Source organism: Podarcis raffonei, chromosome 2 (assembly GCF_027172205.1).
Source record: "Podarcis raffonei isolate rPodRaf1 chromosome 2, rPodRaf1.pri, whole genome shotgun sequence".
Lineage (NCBI taxonomy): Eukaryota > Metazoa > Chordata > Lepidosauria > Squamata > Lacertidae > Podarcis > Podarcis raffonei.
The window spans coordinates 57,486,856-57,512,985 of record NC_070603.1 but is presented as its reverse complement, the minus strand read 5'-3'; the positions used below and the strand labels follow the sequence as shown (position 1 = coordinate 57,512,985).

The 26,130-nt window shown below is 39.3% G+C and overlaps 1 protein-coding gene across 5 annotated transcripts in view; it reads right to left on the bottom strand.

Moving 5' to 3' along the window:
* The window catches only part of RAPGEF6 (Rap guanine nucleotide exchange factor 6), a 143,373-nt gene that overhangs the window by 92,096 nt on the left and 25,147 nt on the right, over positions 1-26,130 (bottom strand). For all 5 annotated transcript variants that reach the window (XM_053376782.1, XM_053376786.1, XM_053376784.1 and 2 more), the window contains exons 4-6: positions 24,427-24,510; positions 13,076-13,145; positions 7,612-7,755 (exon numbers count right to left, since the gene is read on the bottom strand). In XM_053376782.1, the coding sequence (XP_053232757.1) occupies positions 7,612-7,755; positions 13,076-13,145; positions 24,427-24,510 (298 nt within the window). The remainder of the gene's footprint in view (positions 1-7,611; positions 7,756-13,075; positions 13,146-24,426; positions 24,511-26,130) is intronic.

Genomic DNA, 26,130 nt, shown 5'->3' with positions numbered 1-26,130 from the left:
ATATAGGGAACAAAAAACTTTCCTGGCCTGTCTTGTAAAAGTGGATCTTATGGAGACGGAGAGACTTTCATGACACAAATTCAGTAGAGGAAGCTTTTCCTAACATGAAGAGTCTTTGTTGAATTTCATGCCTGTGATAAATCTCTTTAAAAGGTTCAAAAATAAATTACACCAAAAGTGCCTTGATAAAATTATTCAGTAAATCATTTTAGAGATGGCTCAAGTAAGTGAACCAATCAGCATACCGTTTCAAACCCCTAAGGCAAGAGCATTTCAGTTGGTGGAACTTCACAGCAGTCATAAGCCAAGATTAATGGAGAAGTTGGCTGTGCACAAAACCCACTCATGCTTTCCTTTGTGCAAGCAAACAAGGAAGTCTTCTATTAACATTACTTTCCCAGTTTGTCCCAACCAGGCAAGCACAGTTAATATTCAAGCATGTTCTGAAGCTGCTAAGCCATTGTTTGAAGCTGACTTATACACTGTATCCTGGTTTTTCCAAAGCTGCTAACCAGAATTTCCCAGTTCAGAAGAAGACAGTGTATTGGAAGACGCCCTAGCTTGTTTGCTTCTGCCAGGAAAGGAGCAGCAAAGGGGCTGCACACATGGCTGAAACACTTGTTCCTATCTCAATTTATTAAACCAATATATGATTGTAAGTTGATACAAGTACTGTTGATTTAAAAACATTGCCCAGTGGGAACACTTGACAGAAGACAATCTGAGAAAAATAGACCAAGAGACAACTAGCACCTGGCTTCCTGGACCTTATGTAATAACCTTTTCTTGTTGTTGTTGTTTAGTCGTTTAGTCGTGCCCAACTCTTCGGGACCCCATGAAACAGAGCATGCCAGGCACTTCTGTCTTCCACTGCCTCCCACAGTTTGGTCAGACTCATGCTGGTAGCTTCGAGAACACTGTCCAACCATCTCGTCCTCTGTCGTCCCCTTCTCCTTGTGCCCTCCATCTTTCCCAACATCAGGGTCTTTTCCAGGGAGTCTTCTCTTCTCATGAGGTGGCCAAAGTATTGGAGCCTCAGCTTCACGATCTGTCCCTCCAGTGAGCACTCGGGGCTGATTTCCTTCAGAATGGAGAGGTTTGATGTTCTTGCAGTCCATGGGACTCTCAAGAGTCTTCTCCAGCACCATAATTCAAAAGCATCAATTCTTCGGCGATCAGCCTTCTTGATGGTCCAGCTTTCACTTCCATACATCACTACTGGGAAAACCATGGCTTTAACTATACGGACCTTTGTTGGCAAGGTGATGTCTCTGCTTTTTAAGATGCTGTCTAGGTTTGCCATCACCTTTCTCCCAAGGAGCAGGCATCTTTTAATTTCGTGACTGCTGTCACCATCTGCAGTGATCATGGAGCCCAAGAAAGTAAAATCTCTCACTGCCTCCATTTCTTCCCCTTCTATTTGCCAGGAGGTGATGGGCCCAGTGGCCATGATCTTCATTTTTTTGATGTTGAGCTTCAGACCATATTTTGCGCTCTCCTCTTTCACCCTCATTAAAAGGTTCTTTAATTCCTCCTCACTTTCTGCCATCAAGGTTGTGTCATCTGCATATCTGAGGTTGTTGATATTTCTTCCGCCGATCTTAATTCCGGCTTGGGATTCATCCAGCCCAGCCTTTCGCATGATGAATTCTGCATATAAGTTAAATAAGCAGGGAGACAATATACAGCCTTGCCGTACTCCTTTCCCAATTTTGAACCAATCAGTTGTTCCATATCCAGTTCTAACTGTAGCTTCTTGTCCCACATAGAGATTTCTCAGGAGACAGATGAGGTGATCAGGCACTCCCATTTCTTTAAGAACTTGCCATAGTTTGCTGTGGTCGACACAGTCAAAGGCTTTTGTATAGTCAATCACTTTTTCATAAGAATCACTTTTTCAGTTGTTCAGCCTTGCTCCTGGCCCCTGAACAGTGATGCTAAAAGCAGATTCTTACATCAAGGCTCTTAATCAGGGGTCTCATCCAATCAAAGCCATGATGCTGACATCCATCAGCCAGTACCTGCATCTTTACCTGTCCAGCCACAATTTCCATTGACTCCATTCTTATAGGCTCATCTCAACACTTATGAGAGCTACAAACCTGCTGGTTTCCAGGAGCAGCTGGATGCACAAAATGGTCATACAATAAATGAGCATTTCTTCCTATAAACTGCACTTGCCTTCTGAAATTTTAAGTGCTAAAAATGCAGCCAAACGGGAAATTTGCATATACCATATACAGGTGGCAATATATTCCGCTCGTGCTCATGGAACCTTGGATCCAACTGCATTTGAATAAGGGTTACAAAGCAACTGAATGCCACAGTGTTCCCAAAGTCAAGAGTTAACAATATAAACTTCTAATACAAATATTTTCAAAATAGGTAGCGAAATGGCTATAAGCATTAAGATGCTTGTGAAGACAATCACCAAAGAAGATATTTTTAATAGCAAGTATATTGCTAACTCTTTCTGTGCTGAGAATAGATGAACATTAAACCAAGAATTCTGGCTGCATTCCAATTGTGATACATACTTTGGCCGGAATCAAATAAATCTTTTGTTCCAATTAGTTATAGAAGCAGTACTCTGCACTCAATATGCAGTCCTGGCATGCTTGCTCTTAAGAAGTTGAATGATTTGCAACTATTGATCACATTTCAGGAGCAGACAATCATGGACTGGTCCTTCCATCTTCCTTTCTCCACAAGTAATGTAAGCAGTGTGTAGAGACTAAACAACAAAAGAGATGGCAAAAACTAGACACAGCCACTTAATAGAATGGACGGGCTTCAGCAGTATCTGTTTAATACTTTTTTAAAAGACGGGCCATAATTTCCCTATTCTAACATTCTCTTACAATGTCTCCAATAACCAAGCCACATACTTTTCCTAAATTAAAAATTAAGAAGCATTTCACTCTAACACATGCCCAGATGCAGCAGACGACCTTCTCTGAGGCCACAGAATTCTGACACTTCTCTGTCATGGGAGATCAGTCACTCCTAAATGAAAAGACACAGTAGAATAGGATGCCCTTGTACGAGGCTGACTGGAAGGAAGCACATCCAGAGTCTCACAGGACATTTTAATTATTTAATATATTTATTACAGCATCACTAGTAATGCTCTACGAAGCCTAACTAGGATTGACAACACAGAGATAGTCTCTTCAGGAACCCATATATTCATGAGAACTGGGTCATTTTCTACATTCCTACATTTTTAAAATTACAATTAAAAGTTCAACTGCACTGGCTAGAACAGTACAAAGTGTAATATACTGACATTCTTCCTGGGAGCAACTTAGTTGCTATATTTTTCAAATTTTTAGATAAGCCAATAAATATATGCATAATACTCCAAAGTTCAGTGTTTTGTTCACTATATACAACAGAACAATCATTTAAAATTTCAGCCACTGCATAACTCCCTTAGTACTGTTGCCATCACACTACCTGGGCTAAGCCATGGTTTGACTTAGTGTTAGTCAGAGCTCAGATCATGGTTTGTCTCATTCCATGAGCTGAAACCAAGAGTGGGGAAGACAAATCACAAGGCTGTGTTCAGAGACAACACTGAGCTAAACAATGAGGAGCAAAGCAGCAGCAACACAACAATCTTCTCTCCAGAAACCCACATGTGTTTGATCATGCTAAACTATAGTCTAGCTTAGCATTTCATGCCAAGTGGCCCACTAAATTAAGAATATACATTGAGTAACATTAGCTACATTTTAAAATTGAAAATATGTTAGTTTCTAAAAGAAAAAGGTGTGCACTACGATACTTTAGAGACAGAAATGAAAGGCTTAGATCATAATAAATCAAAGCTGCATCAAAATAATTTGATGATGCTTGCTTCCTTTAGATATAAAACTAGAACAAGAAATCAGAAGAGACAATTCCTTGTCACCTCACCAGGGAGTTTAGTTTGCCTGGTTCTTCATGCTGTTCTTTTGGATGCCATCTTAAGCCTGTTATGCTCCCTTTGAGTTACTAACCAGGCATTCAGCCAGAGAAGCAGCTTCCTGTAACAGTTGACAACATCGCTTAACAGCACTCTATGACAGATATGACTATCAGTCTTCCACACATCTTGCTAAATGAGCCTGACTAAAGTTCAAGGAATTCCCCCACCAAAAAAAAACCCCATCACAGAATTTTGCAGCATTCCTGTACAATACATTGCAATTCTCTGTATAAGCTCCAGACAAACATCTTTTTCCTGCAAGTACCAAGGTAGCAAATGAAGCAGTAAATTACATGTTCATAGATGGCATACAGAAGTAGCTTACTACTGTATCTAGACTGTTCAGGAAATTAATTCACCACAGTCAGAGCTTCTTTCTGCTAACAAGGTTAACAATCATCTGACTGAAGCATTAATACAAACCACAAAATAAGAGACCAAACAACTGTCAGACATATTTGCTTAGCTCCCCTACCAAAAAACAAAACAAGAACAGAAGATTGACTGCTGAAATAACCAGTATCCACTGAAGTCCTTTCTGATTACATGTTTGAGCCCAGGTACATTCATGAGAACATCAGATAACAAAGAGTAAGATGGATGAAAGGGACTTTGGAGAGCTAGCAAACGTTATTTTTTTTAAAAAGGAGACAAAGAGCTATTTTGCTTTACCCAAGTCTTCATCTCACACAGATGAGAAGTGAGATACCAGCTCTTTTCAAGCGGTTAAACTGAGAGCAAGACATTCTAGGCAGATTGAAACTAACTGTCCGAAACTTCAGGGATGGGAAAATCAGAGAGCAGTTACTGAATTACTACAGTATTTCAAGATATCATTAACAAACTACTTGAAGGTATGGTTCACATTAGGAGTGGGGAAAACCTTTTTTTTTTTTTCATTGGGTCTGCATTCCCTCATGGGGAACCTTTCAACTAGTGGGTGCAACCAGAGGCAAAATATGTTTTGCATTGTAGGCTGCCTTTCAGCAAGAGAAACCATCTAGGCAAGTAAGAGGCTTTTTCACAGTACCATTCCAGCCAAGTCAAACCATTTGAGGAGTGGGATCAATGGGAGACGTAAGACTAAAAATTGCAGTGACTGGTGCTTGAGGGCCAGCCATTAGACCCCTGAGTCTGAGATTCCCTATCCTATTCTTGGGTATCTTTTGTTAGGGTTGGATGAAGCTCACAATAATGTATCAATTTAATAGGAGATGAATGCATTAAAAAGATGAAAGTAAACTTACGAGAAATTAAAATTCTGGTATACAAAAGCTACTGGTCTAAACAGTACTTGAGCATAAAGGACATCTTGCTGGCTTCCCAGCAGGACAATTTGCAATGTATTTAATATGGGAACTGAAACCAGATAAGTCCTTGTTATGGAATGATTAGCATTTTCCAATGGCAAGTCCTTGCTAAATCAATTTTAAATTAATAAAAGAAAAATTCACATCCTGGATAAATGCATCCCACACAAAACTAGAGTTAGTTCCTTAGTAACAGGAAAAGAATCATCTGCTGGTTGTTCTCTCAGATGTCTGCAACAGTGGGGAGCTATTTACCGGGAAGGGGGAATCCTTCCCCATCACCACTGGCCTAAATAACTGCCCAACATAAAATCAAATAGTCTCAGGTGGAATATACAGAAGAGCCTCAACTTGACCAAAACTGCAAGATTCCCTCAATTACTGCAAAAAGGGAAATCTCATTTCTGTCTTGATTACATTAATCCGAAGTTCAAATTCCCATAGCCTTATGCTTCACTGACTTCTTATGCTGACATTTTTTTAAACAAACAGGTAAATTATCCTGTGCCCCTTGATGGAAAGATACAATACAAAACTGACTGATAAATAAAAGAGGGAAAAGATCTAAAACAGCTATTACTTTACATATTGGGAAAGTGAATACACAGCCTGTAAACATTAAATACATCCCAAGTGCAAGAACATGTCAATCTGATTGAAGGATGTATTTAAGGATATTCATACATTCACTATCAAAAATAATCCAAGTATCACAGACAATTCCTAATTAGTATCACAATTATCATCTTTTCCTGCTTTTACAGTAACTCTTTTACAAGAGCATACGGCCAATATTCTGAAGTTAATTACTATATATTTTATATTAAAGGCAAATATGAAAACCTTTTTTTTTTCCTTTTTCAGTGAAAATATGCCTGAAATATGCACTTCAATTCATTTAAAATTACCACAGTACTGTATTCACTACACCAATATTTTTCAAGGATTATACATTTTAAACAAAAAAGTCTTGCCCTAGAACTCTCAAAACAAGCAACAAATTCTCCCTACCAGTCACAATTTATTATGTTACCATCTGAGTTACTTACTTTAATAATTACAATTACTTACTGTAATAATTTTTACCACTGATATCAAATAATTTTATGTCAGCATGCAAGTATGGAGTAAATCTCTGTATGTCTACTCAAAAGAGTTCCATGGAACTTACTCCCAGAAAGAATAGGATTGCACTCAGAGAACATTTTTGATCTTACCGTTATCACAACTGTAACAAAGATAAAACTCTGCCTAAAGGTGGGATCAATTAATGTGTGTGAGCATGCTTTTTTCCCATGGTTGTCTGAGCAGAACACAGCACATGGATATAAGAAGAGCCTGCTGGATCAGGCAAATGGACCATCTAAATCCAGCATCCTGTTCTCACAGTGGCCAACTAAATGCCTGTGGTAAGCTTGCAAGCAGGTCCCTTGGTCAGGAGAGCTCTCCCCTCCTGCGGTTTCAAGCAAATGGTATCAACCAATATTGTTCTCTCCCTTCTCTGTCCTGTACTCAGCCCCAAAACACTGTCCAGAGTTTAGGATTGCTCTGTAACAGTGAGGCTACAGTGTGAGGCAAGGAATCCCCAAGGGAGACATCCACTCGCACAAGACAGCTCTTCCTGATTTGGGCTGATTCTACCCTATAGGCACACCAAGCAGCAGCCTGAGGCTTGTTTCCTACAGATCCCCTTCATTTACAGCCTGAACAAAATAGGGAAGAGGATGTAAATATGTCCATATCTTCTTTTAAAAAATAAATAAATCCAAAATTGAAGCTTAAACTTTCTGAACAGTTGTCTGTGATCAATCTTTTGGTATTCAGAGCTGGGCTGACAAAAAGTGGATGAGAACCTAATCAAATTATACTTTAAATCAAAGTTTGTGCATGTGTGTGCTTTGGTTAGCAGCCCTAAACCTTTTGTAATGGAGATTGCTAAAAACCTAGAAAAAACTGAGATGATGCATAATAGAGTCCAACAAATAATTAATCATACTAAATATCTGGAGTTTTGGTAGCAGCTGGGCTACCAGAAAATGCATCTGAACACAACTCCAGTTGATCGGTCTCAGTCTAAACTTACCAAATGCGACCACAGAGTGATGTGGTCTGGAGTAGTCTTCACCAACGGATAGTACATTAACACAATCCTTAAAAGGCTACAACTGCATTACAGTCAACTCCTAAATAGCCATCTACAACTCTAAGTCCAACAAAATCACCTTTGTAAATTTTATCCACTTCTTCATCTCTGACTTCATCAATATTTCCCATAGAAAGAGCAAGCCTCAGCCAAACAGGTTGGAACATGGAAATAAGTACACTCACCGAAAGATAGCTGCTAACATCCACGTTATCTGTGATGGTCTGACGTTCTCCCCTCTGGTTAATCTTCCTAAACCTTCGTCGAGATTGTCGGAGGGGCACTTCCCTTTGCAGGATGTTGTCTTCATTCTCTTTCGAGTTATCCACCTGGAACACATGTTCAGGATCCTGATTAAACATCCAATTCTTCCATATCATTGAAAGTCTGTGTAATCTTAAAAAACTCATGAGAAAAAGCTCTACGTGAGCTAGTAACGTCTGGGGAAGTTTATCTGAAGGCAGCCTATTGCAAGATCCTGAAACTAGAGCTACACGTCTTCAACAGTGTTATTACAATGAGTTGGAAGGCCACAATTTCCTTCCCGGAAAGAGCTTTTTTTTCCCCCTAAACTAAGCAAGACTACCTTACCAGCAATAAAAAAACTATTCATTGAACTCAGACTGTTTAAAATTAAAACAGTTGCATAGTCACAGGGTAAAAGTTGTCAGTTTGATAGTTACATATTAAACTACAACCTCAACATACACAATTTGCTCTCTTCCACTCACCAATGTTCCAATACCTCAAAAACATGCAGCAAAACTCTTTTTTTTTAAAAGTCCTGATGCGCCATAGATCAGATTGTTAAAACCTTAGCTGCAGCTATAATGTGACAAGGCTAACTTTTTGAAACAACATTTTGAACCATATTACAGTAGTTCAGGCTGAAAGCTTACTGCCCTTCATGATCATTTATTCTATAAAAAGCAAGTCCTATCTTCACATTTCCTTTTGAAATCTCAGCAGGAAACAACACAGACAGACACATATATACAAGAAACAAGTGGCAACAGTGTCTATTCAGGATTTCAACTGTATATTACATGTAAGTGTGTACCAAGGGAAGGAATTGGTTTATCACTGCAATTGGCTGGCATGTAAAAAGAACTGAGAAATTAGCGAGGAACATTTGCACTTAAAACACTTATAGAAGGTTCATTTTCAAACTGGAAAAAGGTCTTACTATCCTCGTCTACCAACGCAAGTGATCCACTGCACTGAAAAACACACAACTCATACAGGTATCAATATTTGTAAGAATTAGATCATTCAGAAAGGGTGGAAGCCTATCAAGGTTGTGCACATTAAATTCCAATGGATTTCAAAGGAGATTAAAGCAGCTACTTAAATTTCTCTCACTGAAATCAATGGACCTTTGGTAGGCTGTACCAAAAAATATTTATAATAGTTATTTGAGGAACCATATATCTGAAGAAATGTAGCCGCCCAGAGTGGCTAGGGAAACCCAGCCAGATGGGTGGGGTATAAATAATAAAATTATTGTTGTTTTAGATGTGTTTATGTAGTTATGAGAATATTTCTACATGGAATGTAGAAAATGATTATAAAAATTATATTCATTCCTAGTCACTGGCATGATTCTTATTTGTTTTCTTCTGATTCTTATCTTTTTCAGCCATTTGTGCACCCAGCAAGCAAAGGCACTTGACTGTCTTCATATTTACAAAAACTTTAGCTGTGATTTTGCGCAGTATGATGATGTCATTATCTCATGCCAGAAGCTGTTCTGGTAGTGACAACCAAGTACAAAGTTTTTTAAAAAGCATGTAAGAGATTACAAAGTGCAGGTTACTACACTTCATGGATCATACACAATACACATTACAACACACACACACTTTTTCAAGTCCGTTATTCTTCAAGTCTGCTGGTATGTCCCTTTTTTGTGCTTATGATGCGATATAAGGCACAGACTGGCACTTGTGAAATGAGTTCATTATTTGTATATAGTAGAGGTGCCACAGAGGCCTTCCCTGGCACCTGCAGGTTCTTAATCCCCTGCTGAAAATAGTCTTGAGAGAAGAATTCTATTGTAGCTAAAATAATAGGCTGTGGTGTATGGTAGGTTATTTGGGGGCGGGGATGCCCAAGACAGCGTCTCTGATTTGCCTATGTCCCTGACAGCCAAAAAGCTTGGCAGCCACCAATATATCAAAACATTTTCTCCAAGCTCACTCTGTAGTTCACCAAATCTAGAATCCCCAAAACCACTTCTAGTACTTTACTATCTGAATAGGAAATGCCATTGCCATGTAGCCCAAACCCTTTGAAAGACTAAAAATATCTTAAGCTCATAGGGTTTTTAGTGAGAACTGTGGACTCTCAGTACCTTCACAATCAAGCACTATTATTCTGTTCACAAGTGGAAATATATCATAGTTTTTTAGGAAATTATGGACCTATGCAAAGCAGTTTTCTAGTTGAAACAAGGTTTTTTTTATACACAACACAGGCTGAATACTATGAAAGCAAAAGGTTAAGTATGTTTGTTACCAGAAAGCCAAATACAATGAACTGCTAGCAGGAACTATAGTAACTACGCCCACCTGCTTCCTTCAGATATTGCCAGTACTATGCAGTTGAAAAATACAGTCAAAGGAACTGAGAAATCTCTATAACAAACAGCTTTTGTTGACAATTTCTCTTGCTTTCTATACTACAATGCTTCTTGGGCACTGTAGATTTCCAATGCTTCTTAGGCAGAGTAACTTCCAAATTTAACAAAAACTAACCAATAAAACATTCCATACAAGAAAGCTGAAATCATACAGCAGAATAAAGTAACAGTATAACATTTCTAAAAACAAAGACAGCAAAGGACATAGCAGTAGCCGCAACAATTCTAAAAATGGGCCATTAACAATGGCAACCAAATTCAAGGATAAATGTATTCAATTGCACTAGTTGCCTCAATAGGCATCCAGGTGACAAAATGTGCTATGCAAAGTTGTAAGCCTAGATGGCAAAGCTCCATTGTCTAAGCCAAGAGTAGGCAACCTGTGGCGCTAGGTCTAATTTCATGCAGGTGACAAGCAAGTAAAAAAAAAAAGGAGGGGAGAGGTGGCAGGGAGAAAAGAAAACAACTTGGCTTGGGCCCTGCCCACCACTGGCATGGAACCCTGCCACCCAGCCTAAATGCAGTCCTTGAGAGAAAATAGTTCCCCTCTCCAACCCCACCCTGCTTGAATCAAAGTCTAAAAGAGCCATGCATTCAGTCTGATAGGACAGTAGTGAGCCCAATGTGTCACCCAGTATTACTTCCCATTCCTCTTACTTTTAAGGCCAGAATGCATACAGAGAGCAAAAGAAATATTTTATTTATTTAGTGCATTTGTACCCCACACTTCAGCCAAAAAAGGCTCTCAGAGTGGCTTGCAATACAATCAATTAAACCAAGACATTAATACTGTTCCCTGAGCACAACAGTTAGGGTAACCTTCTGTGCTACTTTCCCTGCCTTCTGAGGGCTGGGGGGTCAGGAGGATAGCAGTCTGCATTTTGCATCCTTCAGTGCTGCAAACAGAGCAACTACAAGTTGCTCCCCAAAAGAAACAAAGAAGTGTTTGCGTATGACGGTAGCAGAAGCCATCTGTGAGGAGTAATCAGAACGCCAGGTTGCCAAAGGAAAGCCACCATGACTTTTAATATGTTGGTATTAAAAAGTGATAGAAATAAAAACCCAATATAAGAAATGCATCCTATCTTCCCACTGTGCACAATTACTCTCAGAACAAAAAGGAGCACATTTCCAAGAGAAAACATCAAAATTTATGGGCTCATTCCTCTCCGTTACAGATACAGACAAGAAATACATCCAAGAATCAAAAGGCTGGATCAAAGAGTAAAACCAAAAAACCCCACAAATGACCAAAAAAATATGGTGACTGCTGTAACAGATATAAGTTCAAGGAAGCAATGGCTTAAAGTGACCCATACAAAGGCAATATTCCATGTAAATGTCACTAACAATACAGCCACAGAAAAAAATAAGGCGGTTGATATTTTCAGTAATATCTTACATGATCCAGCTTTAACCTAAACTTTCTGGCAATACACAAAAAGAGGCAAAAAAAAGAAAATAATAGGTCATAGGTATATATCAAAGCATCAGCACTGGGCAGTAAGCATTAAAACAACTTCAAAAGCTCAGGTTTCATAAGCCATATCTTAGGTTTTTAAAAATGAAAGGCTTTTTTTTAAGCAAAGCTCTTTATAAGATAGAGATTAAGATCCAGAGAAAGGAGGGTATTTTATTTCTGAACTGCTCTTACAGTTTAGCAGCTTAATCCATTTTTCTATATAGTACTGCAGATGGGAAGTTCCTGCCCACACTCAGTGAATGTGCTGTAGAATTCCATTTCAGTATCTTTTTAAATATTTCAAAGTGGTCAAGATGTCTTGCTTCAATTCCCAAGTTAAGTGTACACATGCATACATGCGCACACACATCTCTCAGCCTACACAAAGATATATGACATTTTACAAGTTCCAAAGCAAATAGAAGTTATGAAGCGCTAGGTGTGTCAGCCTCCACCAGCCTGGTACCCTTGACCTTGAGGTCATCTCTGACCATTGACCATGCTGACTCTGGTTGGAGGGCATCAGTTTGGGGGCGGCTGACATACATGTACTAATGAATAACAAAAACAGAATAAAATCAAATAACATCAGAAGTTAGGTAAAGCAGAGGAACATTAGTTATCTGTTTAGACTCGCAGGGGTCAGCAAACTTTTTCAGCCGGGGGCCAGTCCACTGTCCCACAGACCTTTTGGGGGGCCAGACTGTATTTGGGGGGAGGGGAAATTGAACAAATTCCTATGGCCGCACAAATAACCCAGAGACGCATTTTAAATAAAAGCATACATTCTATTCATGTAAAAACACCAGGCAGGCCCCACAAATAACCCAGAGATGCATTTTAAATAAAAGGACACATTCTAATGAAAAAACATGCTGATTCCCGAACTGTCTGCGGGCTGGATTTAGAAGGCGCTTGGGCCTGATCCGGCCCCTGGGTCTTAGTTTGCCTACCCATGGTTTAGAGAAAGGAGAAAAGATATCAGAATACCTGTAGAACATAACAGGATTGTGGGCCGGTAGTGCCATATTGCAGCAAACACACAAACAGTTTAGCTGAGACATATTGAGCATGGTATCCATAATGATAGGGAAGCATTCATTAAGAAGATAACAGTCACACTGTTCATACGTCACAGTAAGCCATAAATCTTGGGTTACCATGAATGAGCACTGTGCTAAGTGCACACTATTAAATTACTCCCATTTCACTTTCTCCTTCCTGGTACTGGCAGCAACAAACTAGCACTCCTAGTTTGTTTCTGCCAAACAAGCTGCCACCAGTAGGCCAAGAACAAACCTTGGTTTATTACCATAGTCAGGAGAGGAACACCCCAAAGAGTGAGTCAAGACTCATGGGTTTGTTGCTACTGTTTCCGGAAAATGCAAAGCAAGACAGGAGTGCTTCAGCAATATGCACTAGCACACTACACATTGATGGTAGCCATGGCAAGATTTGTGATAGAATTCTCTAGAACCGCAGCCAAAGCCAACATGACTATTTCAAGGGGGACTATGCACACTGGTTTTTAAAAGTCTATCCTTACCACAATCATTTCAGAAGGCTCCAATACAATACACTCGCAACCTCGTTTTCCTCCAGACTGCTTGCCAAAGCTGAGAAGAAAAAAGAAGGAAAGTATTATTACACATTAATAGTAAGCAACAAAATCAGAGTAGGGATGAATTATAAGAATACTAGTAACAGCGCACTGTGAAACAGTACCTTTGATTGTATTTCACATGCCTATTAAAGGGGCAATATGTGTTTTTGATGCACTATCACATTATGCAGCTTGTTCAACCATCAGAGATTGTTGTGGCATAGAACTGAGCCACTCCCAAGTGAAAGATGTGAGAAGATTATTGATGATGCTGTGGGGCATAAGTCCATTAGTTCTTCAGTGATGGAAAGACACTCTTATATGTATATGCTTGGCAGCAATCCTTGGTATGTGGGTTGTAATTATGTTGAGAGTGAGTGGTTTGCCCATGAGTAGCTGCTTGCTAGAGGTACCATATGAAGGAGTGAATGATCATAGTGGTTATGGGAACAGATAGTGAGAGTGTGGTTGGATGAGTGGCTACATGAACACTGTGTTTTATGTTGGTTAGGGAGTCTACATTTTTCTGCCTTGTAATGCTTTGCGACTTTCCTGATATTGTTATTATGGATATTGTTCATGTATTTTTTATGTAAATAATTTTACATTGTTTTTATTGCTCTTATTGTGGGTATATATTATGCAAGTGTAGCTACTGTACCCCCCTTCAAGATCTAAAGCTATCAAGTGGTCTATACATGGAAACACAGTAGGATCACAACTGCTGCACATTTAACTTGCATGGTCACAGCTTTCTGCGCTTGGTAGCAAACCAGCTGATCTCACACAAACACAGGGCAGAGAGCTTAACAGTTCTTTGTACACCAGGTTTTCCTGCAATGGAAAGCAGTTTTTAGCTCTCTGCCTTGCTTACTGTTCTGGGAAAGTCTTGTGCCGAAAAGTAAGATTGTTCGACAGTAGCGGTTCCTTGGAGTGGTTTTGACACAATTTTGGCTTTATGCACTAACCGCTCCCATCATCATCACCGCTAGAACCTAAGACCCACACAAGACACGACACGACTGTGACGACGACGACAACAACAACAAGCTGTTTATGGAGTACAGCTCCAGTGCATGCAAGGAGCCAAAGAACTGGAATAACTGCCTATATGGTATGATAAACACTGTGGTCACTACTAAACACAGCAGAACATCTTAGAGCAAGGGGAAATTCTCTAGTTGGACAGAAAAAACAGAAGTGTCCTTAGGAAATTTTGTTAGTTATCCCCCAGCTGAGGGAGGTGTGAAAGACTTAAAGCTACATCTGAATGTGTGAAGGTTTCCTGGCATATTATGTTTCTCTTTATGATCCCTGCTGATACAGTGTTTATTTTCTTCTCATAAAACACAAGTAATTATTTGCATGGATTTGTCAAATTGGCTTTCATCTACAATAATCAAAATACCACAATCAACAGCTTGCTCTGTGTGATCGCTTGAATCACATGGAACTAGATTTGGTCTCCTTATTGATGATGAAATTGAGAGCAAGCATCTTACCACACCTCCAAAAATGTGTGAAATACAGCACAAGGAAACCAGGTAAGCATCAAAGACCTAAGTTAAACAGTGAAGATTTAAATATTTTGTTTGCTGTGGTTCCCTTCCTTTTCTTGAAATTTTCATTATTTATTTAATTGAAAATATCCAATTAATCATTTGATGTTTCAATTTCAGGGTAGTGAGAATGCATAATTGTTTGATAATTATGCGTATTACAGAACTTTGTGAGTTATTAAGAAAATCTTATTAGTTCCTAAATATTTCAAGTTCAACTAAGATCTCTTATTCAGGCCTTTTTTCTTTAAAATAGTGTTGTGTAGTCAACACACATATATACTCAGATAGTATGAAAATGGGTGTGATCAAGTCTCCATGCAGGGAAACAGTTTAAACTCCAGAATAATTTTTTATTTAAAAAAATTGCCAGAAAATACAGATGTGATTCATCAAGAACAGATGTTTCCTGAAGTTATTCTAAGAATGCCTCAGTTCTTTCAAATGATAAGTTTTAATACTAAGAGTCATAGTGATAAAGAATTATGATCATGATCAGTAGGAGGCAAGAGCATCGTAATTAGAACTGTCAAATCTCTTTTTAATAATCTATCACAGAACACAGAGCCCTCAAATGTGTTAACTGTACGAAACTTATAAATATGACTAAATGCACCTCTTTGTAATAAAGCACAGGAAGTGAGATTTATATTGAAATAAGCGGGTCAGAGTGGGGATCTCCAAAAGTTGAAATGGTGACAGGACACAGAACTACATTTTATACTAGCAAAACTCAATGCCTTCTGGATTACTCATATACAGGGGCAGTAGTATACTTAATCCTTTTTACAAACACAAATTAATCTCTGCAGAAGGATAACTCCACCCTGTTTTTCCAGATTTCTTCTCGTGTTGGCGTCTGGCTAGGAGATAGAAGTAGAAAACCAGCTTGGGTGGCAAGGATGTGCATTACAGAGGCAAGTAGGCAGTACCCAGGTTATACTGTACCATACACTACTCTTGTTGCCAAGGCAAGGATTACAGAACAGAGCAGGCAGGAATGGAAAAAGTTCAGCATCCCCCACCTGGCAATTCTTGGGATCAAACTACTCTGAACTCTGTGAAACTTACTTCTAAGGAAACTTCATCTAGTCTCTCTCCCAATCTCTAAATCATGAAATCAAATAATTACAGAAGCTTCTCCTTAAAAGTTCAGTGAAAGGAAGCTTACAGTTGGATACATCTCAGCATCCCTAACACCAGACAAAGACAGAGAGCCTCAAACGTCCACCTGCTCTATATTTTTCCTTTGTATGGGATCCAGGCAGCAGTGTGGAAAACAGCCAGAGTTTAGAGAAGTAATTTGGAAGGTAACTGATTTTATTGAATAAGAGGGATGTTTTAATGTCCCTCCTCATATACAAAAGCAGTAAGAAGCCTATTGAACATTAACGTGTTACATAAAACTGAAATATGAGTATATTTATCACTAGAAACTTCAATACAGTATGCTGTATTCTTCGACGGGGTAAGCTCCCGTTGCTCGGTCCCAGCTCCTGCCAACCTAGCAGTTTGAAAGCACGCCAAAAAGTGCAAGTAGATAAATTATACAAACAAGATGAATTTTAACAGGGAGAAATGTAAAGCATTGCACTTGGGCAAAAAAAAATGAGAGGCACAAATACAAGATGGGTGACACCTGGCTTGAGAGCACTACATGTGAAAAGGATCTAGGAGTCTTGGTTGACCACAAACTTGACATGAGCCAACAGTGTGACACGGCAGCTAAAAAAGCCAATGCAATTCTGGGCTGCATCAATAGGAGTATAGCATCTAGATCATGGGAAGTAATAGTGCCACTGTATTCTGCTCTGGTCAGACCTCACCTGGAGTACTGTGTCCAGTTCTGGGCGCCACAGTTCAAGAAAGACACTGACAAACTGGAACGTGTCCGGAGGAGGGCAACCAAAATGGTCAAAGGCCTGGAAACGATGCCTTATGAGGAACGGCTAAGGGAGCTGGGCATGTTTAGCCTGGAGAAGAGGAGGTTAAGGGGTGATATGATAGCCATGTTCAAATATATAAAAGGATGTCACATAGAGGAGGGAGAAAGGTTGTTTTCTGCTGCTCCAGAGAAGCGGACACGGAGCAATGGATCCAAACTACAAGAGAGAAGATTCCACCTAAACATTAGGAAGAACTTCCTGACAGTAAGAGCTGTTCGACAGTGGAATTTGCTGCCAAGGAGTGTGGTGGAGTCTCCTTTGGAGGTCTTTAAGCAGAGGCTTGACAACCATATGTCAGGAGTGCTCTGATGGCGTTTCCTGCTTGGCAGGGGGTTGGACTCGATGGCCCTTGTGGTCTCTTCCAACTCTATGATTCTATGTATTGCAAACCTCCCATTAACAAGCTTCTACTGAACAATTCAGGTTTACAAAACTTTTGCAGTATATAAAATGCAATACTTAAAAACCACAGTAAAATATAGTAAAGCAGCAGCACACATAAGCAGCAACAACTGGGATAAGTAAAAATGCCCCATCTCACCAAAAGCCAGTGCAAAGAGTCTTGACTTGCTGTTAAAACCTATATAATATTGGGGGGGGGAGGTGCCATAGCTCAGGGGCTACCACTGAAAAGGCAGCCTTGTTAAAGCTTTGTATCATACTGGACTAAACAAGAAATATGTTTCAAATTGGACGATGTACAGAATTAATGAATCAAATCATAGGATATTTATTCTAGAAGCGTATTTTCTGAAATTATCAGAAATAGTAATATATACATTAATGGTTATTAAAACATTTTATCATCTACTTGTGAGGGGTTTGCATTAAAAGTGTTGCAACAAGGGCTGGTACATATAGAATGTTTAATGATAGTCATACTGAGTAGACCCAATGACATCAGTGGACAAGTAACCTGAGTCCATTAATTTTATTGGAAATCCTCCAACAATCATCTAACTGCAGTATGGATGACAAAAACCTCAAATGAACCCACTGAAGGTCCCTGTCAGTCAGTGTAGACAATATTGACCCAGATATAGCATCCTCAGCTCTACTGAACAACCTCAACCTTCAAAAAAAATCAGTGCCTTCTTGCTTGAATATTACAGCTCAGTCTGGTGTTTGCAGTTTTAAAAAATGATCATTGGGAGCAATCTGGTAAGGCATCAAAAAGTTACTATACTAACATGAGCAAAGCTTTCTATTATAATAGAACCTTTTTCAATTAGTACATGCTCTTGCTTCAGTGCATTATTGTGCTCTGTTCCCCTGACGCTTTAACCTTTCTTCTACTTCGAGAAATGCTCACGCATATGTATGTGGAAGAAAAAATATTGCATGCATGCTGACACACTAAGCAGGATGTATTTGTTAAGCTTAAACATTTTTTCTTTCCCTGCTGCCCTCCATGCCCTGCCAACTTAAAAGTTCCTTTTCTTGTGCTTGAGGAAATCTGTTTCTTATCCCCAGTCTCTGGGGTGCTACATACATCTTAAGAAATCACTCTTTTTTTAGGCTTTTCATTATTAGATTGCGGAAAAGGTTTCATACCTGAGAGTTATTATAATTTTATGACCTTGAAGAAAAACTGCAGTATCTATAGCGCAAACATTTTACTGTTCCCACAGGAAGCAAAAGACAAAAGCCTCCATATTCTATTATTTCCCCCTTCAAAAGGCTTAGGCTTCACATAAGTGACAACTATAGGAGATATAAAAGTATTGCCCATAAGGAAGTTCCATAAAATCAGCACTTAGTAGATCACATCCTACATTTCCATGTAGATCTAGGTTTGGGAAATCAACTAAGGGAGTCAACAGGACCACTGGATGGCAAGGAGGTCAAAACGAGACTGCAGAAAATGAATTATTTGCATCTGTCTTCACTATATAAGGCAGCTTTCTGTGCCTGAACTACCTTTCACAGGAAGGCAGTCTTAGGAAGTGTGGTAAATGGTGGAAAAAATGACAATGTATCTCAATGACAGAGTAAAAGAAGAAAGGGAAGAGTCCACTCTCAGTGAGTCTCCATGAAGTCAAGCAGCTACAAGTTGAGTGTGGAGCATCAAACATATGGTGAGGCTCTACAGAGACTGAACAGTCTGAAGCAGCCTTTAAAATATTGCTAAACATAACTGCTTTAGTTTCATCAATTCTTAATTCTAGATTCTCTGTTCATTCCTGATCTTATATTATTCTGTTTTAATGATGCATTTCATCTTATGGCAGTTTTTATTGTTTGTATGTTTTGAATTTTGTTTGTTTTGACTTAGAGAGCCAATCGATTTGTTGTTGTTGTTATACAGTATAAATAAATATTAACAAACAAAAGAGGCACTTCAGTTCTTTTGACAAGATTGGTTTTCAAAAGCGTATTTCTTGTTACAACCAGAACAAAAGGATTATACTGGACTCTTAAAATACTACAAGATACCTGAATCCAAAGGCATGGCCGGACAATTCAAACCAGTACAGTATATAAAAAGAAACTTTTGTCTGTAGGACTCATTTTTAAAGGGAAAAACTGGTCTGTGCTTCATCACAATCTCTGTGAACTTAGAAGGTCTCAAACAGCAGGTTGGGAGTTCTGTGGACTTCTAAGCTACGAGCACAGAGTAATGCTCAGTAATTCTATTAACAACTACAGTTTTATCTTTTGACTTAGCAGTTGCCTGGAACAAAATAATAAAAGCTGTAATTTATTTCAATTAAACAACATTAAATTTGCTTTAAATAACAGATAAAAACAAGAAAAAAGCACCAGAGAACAATTGAATCCACCACATGCAGTTAAATCACTGAGAAGGAATTCACAAAATGTTTATTACTCAGATTACATCCATCTTCTCACTAAAACTCCAGTTCCTGCCATGCATTGTTATGCAACAGCTATTCCTTCTATATTTGCATATCCCAGAATACAAGTACTCATGCCAGAATTACAAAACTCAAGTTTTTGTTTTTTAAAAAATGGCAAGCTACAATAGAAAACGATCAGGAAGTCCTTCTGAACTACATAATTTAATAAAACCACATCATTTTTCATTTATAATCTGCTACTCCAATAGTAAAACAATATACAATAGAAACGATTCCCAGCCAATTTCACAAACTGGAATACACAAATAAATTCAGAACACTGCATTCTAACTTAGCTGATTAATGGATTGGGAAATAAAACTGATAAGCACCTTTGGCAGGTCTCAGACTGCTAATCCTACATTTTCCCACATTCAGCTTTCCCTTATGAATGTGATTCTGCTGGGTGCAGTATCTTCAGTAGGACTGTGAATGCCACAAGGAAGCATTCCTGCATATGATTTCCTAACTCCCAGACTAATGCCTGCATTCCCATATGAAAATGTGAAATCCACAAGATATACATTAGATATCATAACTTTCCTCAAAAAATGAAAACACACCAAGATAATTACTCTTCAAGCAAACCAGACATTTCCAACAAATAATTCCTTGCTCCCTCATTTCAACAATTACCATTTGTGAGGTGGCTGGGTTAAAAAAAAAAAAAGACGTGACTATTTATAGTAAATATGAAATACTAAATATTTAATTTACTACTGAAAGAGAGATTCACAAGAAAAAAAACCAAGCATCTCTGTTCTATTTGAAGAACAAACACACATGGAAATAATTACTACCTCAGAATTTTTGGACCAATAAGGAAACTCGTTATAAGACAGAGAAATTGAAGTTGAAAAGCAATTTTGTGCAATGGCTTTTTCCTGCCTGCGGATTGGAACATCCCTTTTTCCTGTGGCTCCCAGAGAGCATTCCAAGACCTTTGTATATAAAAACCAATGCTACCCCCAAATGGGCCCAAGGAGATTTTCAAGAGACTGATACACAAGAACCACATACCTCCTCAGCCACTAAGACAGTGTGTATGCTGTCACCTTCTCACTAAAGAACTTCTCCCAAAATCATACAAAGAAGGCACCCAAATTCCTTACAGACACAACCCTATCCAAATAAAAATATGGAGTGCCCTCCATTTGTGCGCACATACCTCCCTTTGCAAAAAACCAAGTTTACCTTGACCAAGAATGTTGGATCAGTTCTAAGCACTATTTTATCCTGGTTAAAAAAGTGCAGATCTGAGGATCAAATAACAGAGCTCCCAACTCAGGGGTGGGCTCTGATCCACTGGAGGAGGGTGTTGCACCACTTACAAGTGACCTTAACTAACATAGCTAGGGACAGCACAAGGGAGGAAAGGTGCACCTTGCTTATGAAAGGTAGCTCCAAATCTTCCTTAGGGAATTACCTATCCTTCCTCGAGCCTGAACTGGTGGCATGGAGTAAGCTAACGGTGCCCAAGGTGGGTGCATGGGGCACATTCTCGAGAAGGGTGGGGCCTGCCACAGCCAGGTGCCTCGTGCTCTGCAGCCTCTCTCTGCCCCTGGGTCAGGCTTGACTTGGGAGTGGAGCTGCAGCTGGTGGCATTGGGCTGTTGCATGAGGAAATTGTCTCTGCAGCTCCCTTGCACGCCAGGACCAGGCTCCGATGAGGGAGCCCATTGTGGGGGTGCCTGATCAGACCCCCTCAAAAATACGTGCCATGGGCCATGACTCCCAAAGCCCCCCATGCTATGCCACTGGACTAAACCTGTCTGAAATCTTCTAAGCTGTCCAGTGAATATCTCAGAGAACTCTGTCCCTACCTACAGCAAAGACCTATTTTTTCCCCTCTGCACCCCACACACTGTTTGCTGCAAATGCCATCGTTGCTGGCCAAGGTTTTGGACTGCAGCCTTAGTTATGGATATAACATCCTTAAAGTTACGGTACACATTTAATGTAAACTAACTGTTGGAACATAGCCATATATCTAATCTAATATTAATAAATTTGTTTTTTATCTTTTAAATATGGATCTGCCTGTTTATCCAATGCCTGAAGCCCAATATCCTGCCCTGCTACTCTACTAGAACACCAAGGGAAAAGTTTTATTTAAGTTTTATAGTGATAGTGGAATTATAAAGGGATATCAGAACCACATAATCCATAGGTTAGCGGCATACTTCACATGCGGTGTCCCTGGAGTGAAATATAAAAACTTTTATATCTCCACATTTAGTGGCAATCAGTGAGATAAAAGCATCACATTATTTACAGAACTAGAAAGTCTGTAAACAATGTTCAAAATGAAATGGGGGAAAGTGCTATTAAAGAAAAGAACACAAGAAAATGGGTATCCTCCACTTTAGCAAAAATCCAGGCTCTAAGGTACATTTGCCTGAAAGTGAACACCTACACACGTGGGGGGGAATTATGCTTCACTAAAAGCTTCCAGATAAAGTGGGAAGATACTTATGCAACTCCTTTACAGGAAAAGAACTAGTGCAGAAAAGAATACATAGGATATATCTGAAATGCTCCCACAATTATGTGTGAAGCTGTCATGCTGGCAACAAATGGCAGCAGCAGCATCTCATTTAGTAGTGTTGGCTATTTAGCATAATAAAGTAGAAAATGGGCTTACATGGACATACTATGAATAAATTCTTATTTTATGTTCAGATAAATGTGTCAAAAGAAAGAACAATACAAACACCACAGAACAAATTCAACAAATCCAGGATACTAAGAATTTTAGGTATCAATGAACAACCTTTGTTTGAGTATACAGTGCTGCCCTTGCCACGATGGCTCCTTAAAACTATTATGTTCAAGTACAGTCTGGTTGAAAATAAACCGACCCACTTCCTTTTCACACCGCAATTCCAAGAACCATCTGTTAGGTATCTTCAAAGAATAACCTTCCTCAGTACAGTCACCCATTAAATGTAAGGCAAGTTTCACCCTAGGTCTAGGAGCAGCAATATCTATTATTTGCTACAGAAGCAAATGCCAGGATCCAAAGAGCCCTATATAAAACTGGAAATAACTTACGGTACAGTGAGTTTTTCTCATTTTCCTTTCCAACTGCAGCTCTGAATGCTGCACTGAATCCTGCTCAGTCTGGAGGGTTGGCCACTGTGAGAACAGGATGCTGAACTGGATGGGCCACTGGCCTGATCCAGCAGACTGTTCTTATTTTCTTATCTGGCCTCTTTTGGGCGAGCAGAGGCACCAAAATATAGACAAAATGCCTCAAAGCGTTCACCTGTGATCTCAACCCCTTGCCCTTCTTGGTTTGTGCATCTAGCAGAAGACTGACTGGGTGAGTCCAGGAAGAGTTAGTTCTTCTCTGTTGGAGGAAGTGGTATCAGCCACACTGAAGGACATGCTGGACCCAGAAGACTGGCCAGTAAGAGGACCACCCTCACAATTATTACAGAGAATAGTAATTACAGGGAACTTCAGAGAGTGGTGGCCATGCAACTTTAAGAGTGCTTGGTGGAAGCTGATTATCTTAACCCATTTCAATTGGGTTTCAGGCCTTATTTTAGTACTGTAATTGCTTTCATTTACCTATGTGCAACCCTTTTGCTTCTCCTTGCTTCCTTGGCTCCTTGTCACTTAAGGCCAAAGTGGCATGGATGATGTGGAGAGCCTTTTTTCAGCAACAGATGGTTTGAGATTAGTCATGGTTATCCGTGCTCTAATAATCTCATGGCTAGACTACTGCAATTCACTCTGCCTGGGTCTGCTCTTGAAGACTGTTCAAAAAGTGCACCAGGTACAAAATGCAGCAACCAGAGTGTCGATGGGCTTTTGTACACACAATCATGTGCCACTAGCTTTTAAAGATCTGTCAGTACATCACTGAGCCAAATTTCAAGGTGTTAGTTTAATATAAAGCCTTAAAGAGCTTGGGAAACTGTTACCTGAAGGGGCACCTCTTTTTGTAATGCCCCATCTAGAACAGCTGGGGAGCAGAAAGGTGGCTGGGAGGTATAACCCAGTTTGAGGCACATGCTATACTGTGTTTTAGTTCACTCTATTTAGAATTTTAAGATGATGAAACCTAGTTTGCTGACTCAATGAATTTTTATGCAGTAATTTAATTGCTACAAAAAGCAGCTACCTGAAAAACTCTTGTGGACAGTTCAACACAGCCTGAGTGCTACTGCATCAGAACAGCTCTACTACTATCTGCCTTGTGATAAACGATAAAAAATGTGGTGCAATTCATGCTATATAGGCAAGATAAATTCATATTCCCTAATAGGCAGAAGCTAATAATCATTTACTTCAATGTTCATAAGCAAACACAATTATCACTTCCAAAGATTAATGCTATCAAGGAAACCTAAATCAATTATTTTGAACGTGTATTCATTCATCTTGTCTAAGACATTATACGACTGGGGGGCGGGGCTATAAACTAGGAGCCCTGCTTTACATTTTCTACTCAGGCAGAGTAAGTGCCATACACACTGCTCAAGAGAAAAAGTCATGAATGGCGGCTAACGTGTCAAACTATGCAAAGGATTTATGCTTACCTTTAACACAAAGGAAACAGGGAGCCATGAACAGAGCTTGCTGGTAACAAACACTAGCTCCCATTCAGACTCCCCATGTCTGACTTTAAAGGCAGAAAAGGAGTGAACAATGAGTACTCTTGGCAGTTATCCTTGGGAAAAATTTAAAGATGGATGGACCAAGCAGGAAGAGAAACGGGAGGAAAATGTAGAGTTTATGCCAATTATCAAAGTTCAGAAACAATATCTGAATAGGAGGAAGAAAGATTTACCATATAGCTTATCAAAATTAGGTACCACATACTTGAAAATGTAGTGTTATAAAATATGTCTTTAACTAGGCATCCAGTTTTATGGGTTTTTCCCCCTGTACTAAAGAAGATGCTAACTTCTTACATACCTGCAAGGTGGCAAAAACATGGAGTCCTTCATAAGCACAGATCCAGAAAGAAGAATATACCAGCATCTTGCAATAGTGTCTGAGCTAAAGAAAAGGAACAAGTATTAGCTACATCCTATCAGTGTGAAGTGCACTATATATCTAAAACATATAATCAAAGCTTTAAAAGCATGTCCTTCGCCATTCACTGCCCTATCAGGGCAAATTTCAAACATGAAAAGGAGAGCCTCTCAAATATATAACAAGTGGTGAAGCTCTTTAAACATGGGAGCTCTGTCCCAAGGTGTCAGTTTCTTTTTGGGGACAAGTCACAGAAGGTAAATAATTTTGAGAGTAGTGTAATTCCTTTGAATTCGTAACTTGCTTGAGCCAAAGAAACAGTATACAAATAAAAAGGATTTGGTTCTGAACCTTCTGGTGACAGCTAAGGTAACAGTTAGGTCTTCCAGGCAGCTCTTAAAAGAAAGGGTAGAAAGGTGGTGTAGCAAAGTGGCTACAAAACCAAGTATGAATCAGAAGTTTCTGGTTCAGATGTTGTATCTGCTATTAAATCAATAGGCAGCATTAGACAAGCCACTCCCTCTAAGCCTCTAGGCCTCAGAATTTGAAATATGGGGGATAACACTTCTGATTTAGCTTACAGGTTTGCTGTAAGGATTATAATGCATTCAAAGTACAGTGGTACCTCAGGTTAAAAACTTAATTCGTTCTGGAGGTCCGTTCTTAACCTGAAACTGTTCTTAACCTGAAGCACCACTTTAGCTAATGGGGCCTCCCGCTGCTGCCACACCGTTGCCGCGCGATTTCTGTTCTCATCCTGAAGCAAAGTTCTTAACTCAAGGTACAATTTCTGGGTTAGCAGAGTTTGTAACCTGAAGTGTCTGTAACCTGAGGTAATAATAGTAATAATAATAATAGTAATAATAATAATAATAAATTTTATTTATACCCTGCCCTCCCCAGCCAAGACCGGGCTCAGGGCGGCTAACAAAAAGTATAAAAACAATTGATTAAAATACAACTTAAAAACAAGATTAAAGTACAACATTAAAATGCAGCCTCATTTCAGTGGAAACTCAAATCAAAAACTTTTGGGGGATGAAAACATCAAATCTTCACCAAGGCCAACTGTACCACTGTATATGTAAACTTGAAAGTGCTACATAAATGTTGAGTATTACTATTTATAATTTACTAAATGACTATCAAATAGGACATGGTCCAGTCGACTGAAGGCACAGCATCTGTGTGAAGAATTCCATAATCTCAGTACACTCCTGTTTTTCCCTACCACATCCCACCCCCCCACCACCAGCAGCAGAAGGGAACATATGTGTTATTAACAAGTATGTGTTACTAAGAAGCATAGCCCTAGACAGCTTTCTACCCACCTTGCTATTATCTAAGCATGAAGCAGAAAGGAGTGGAGTGGAAACGCAAGGTGCTCTCACACTTCCTTTTTCCTTTAATGGCTTTGTCTGTGTACACATCCATGATCAGAGATAAATGGAGAGGAAAAGACAGGGCTCCACTGAGCCAATTGCAATCTCTTGAAATCTCATGCCCTAACTCTGCACATGTGATGTACTGAAATGTTTTCATATGACTTACGCCAAAACCATATAGAGTACACAGCAAAAATATGGGACTATTGCACAAGAATGTGTTTTATGAGCTGTGTTAAGGAAATTAAATAAATGTTGA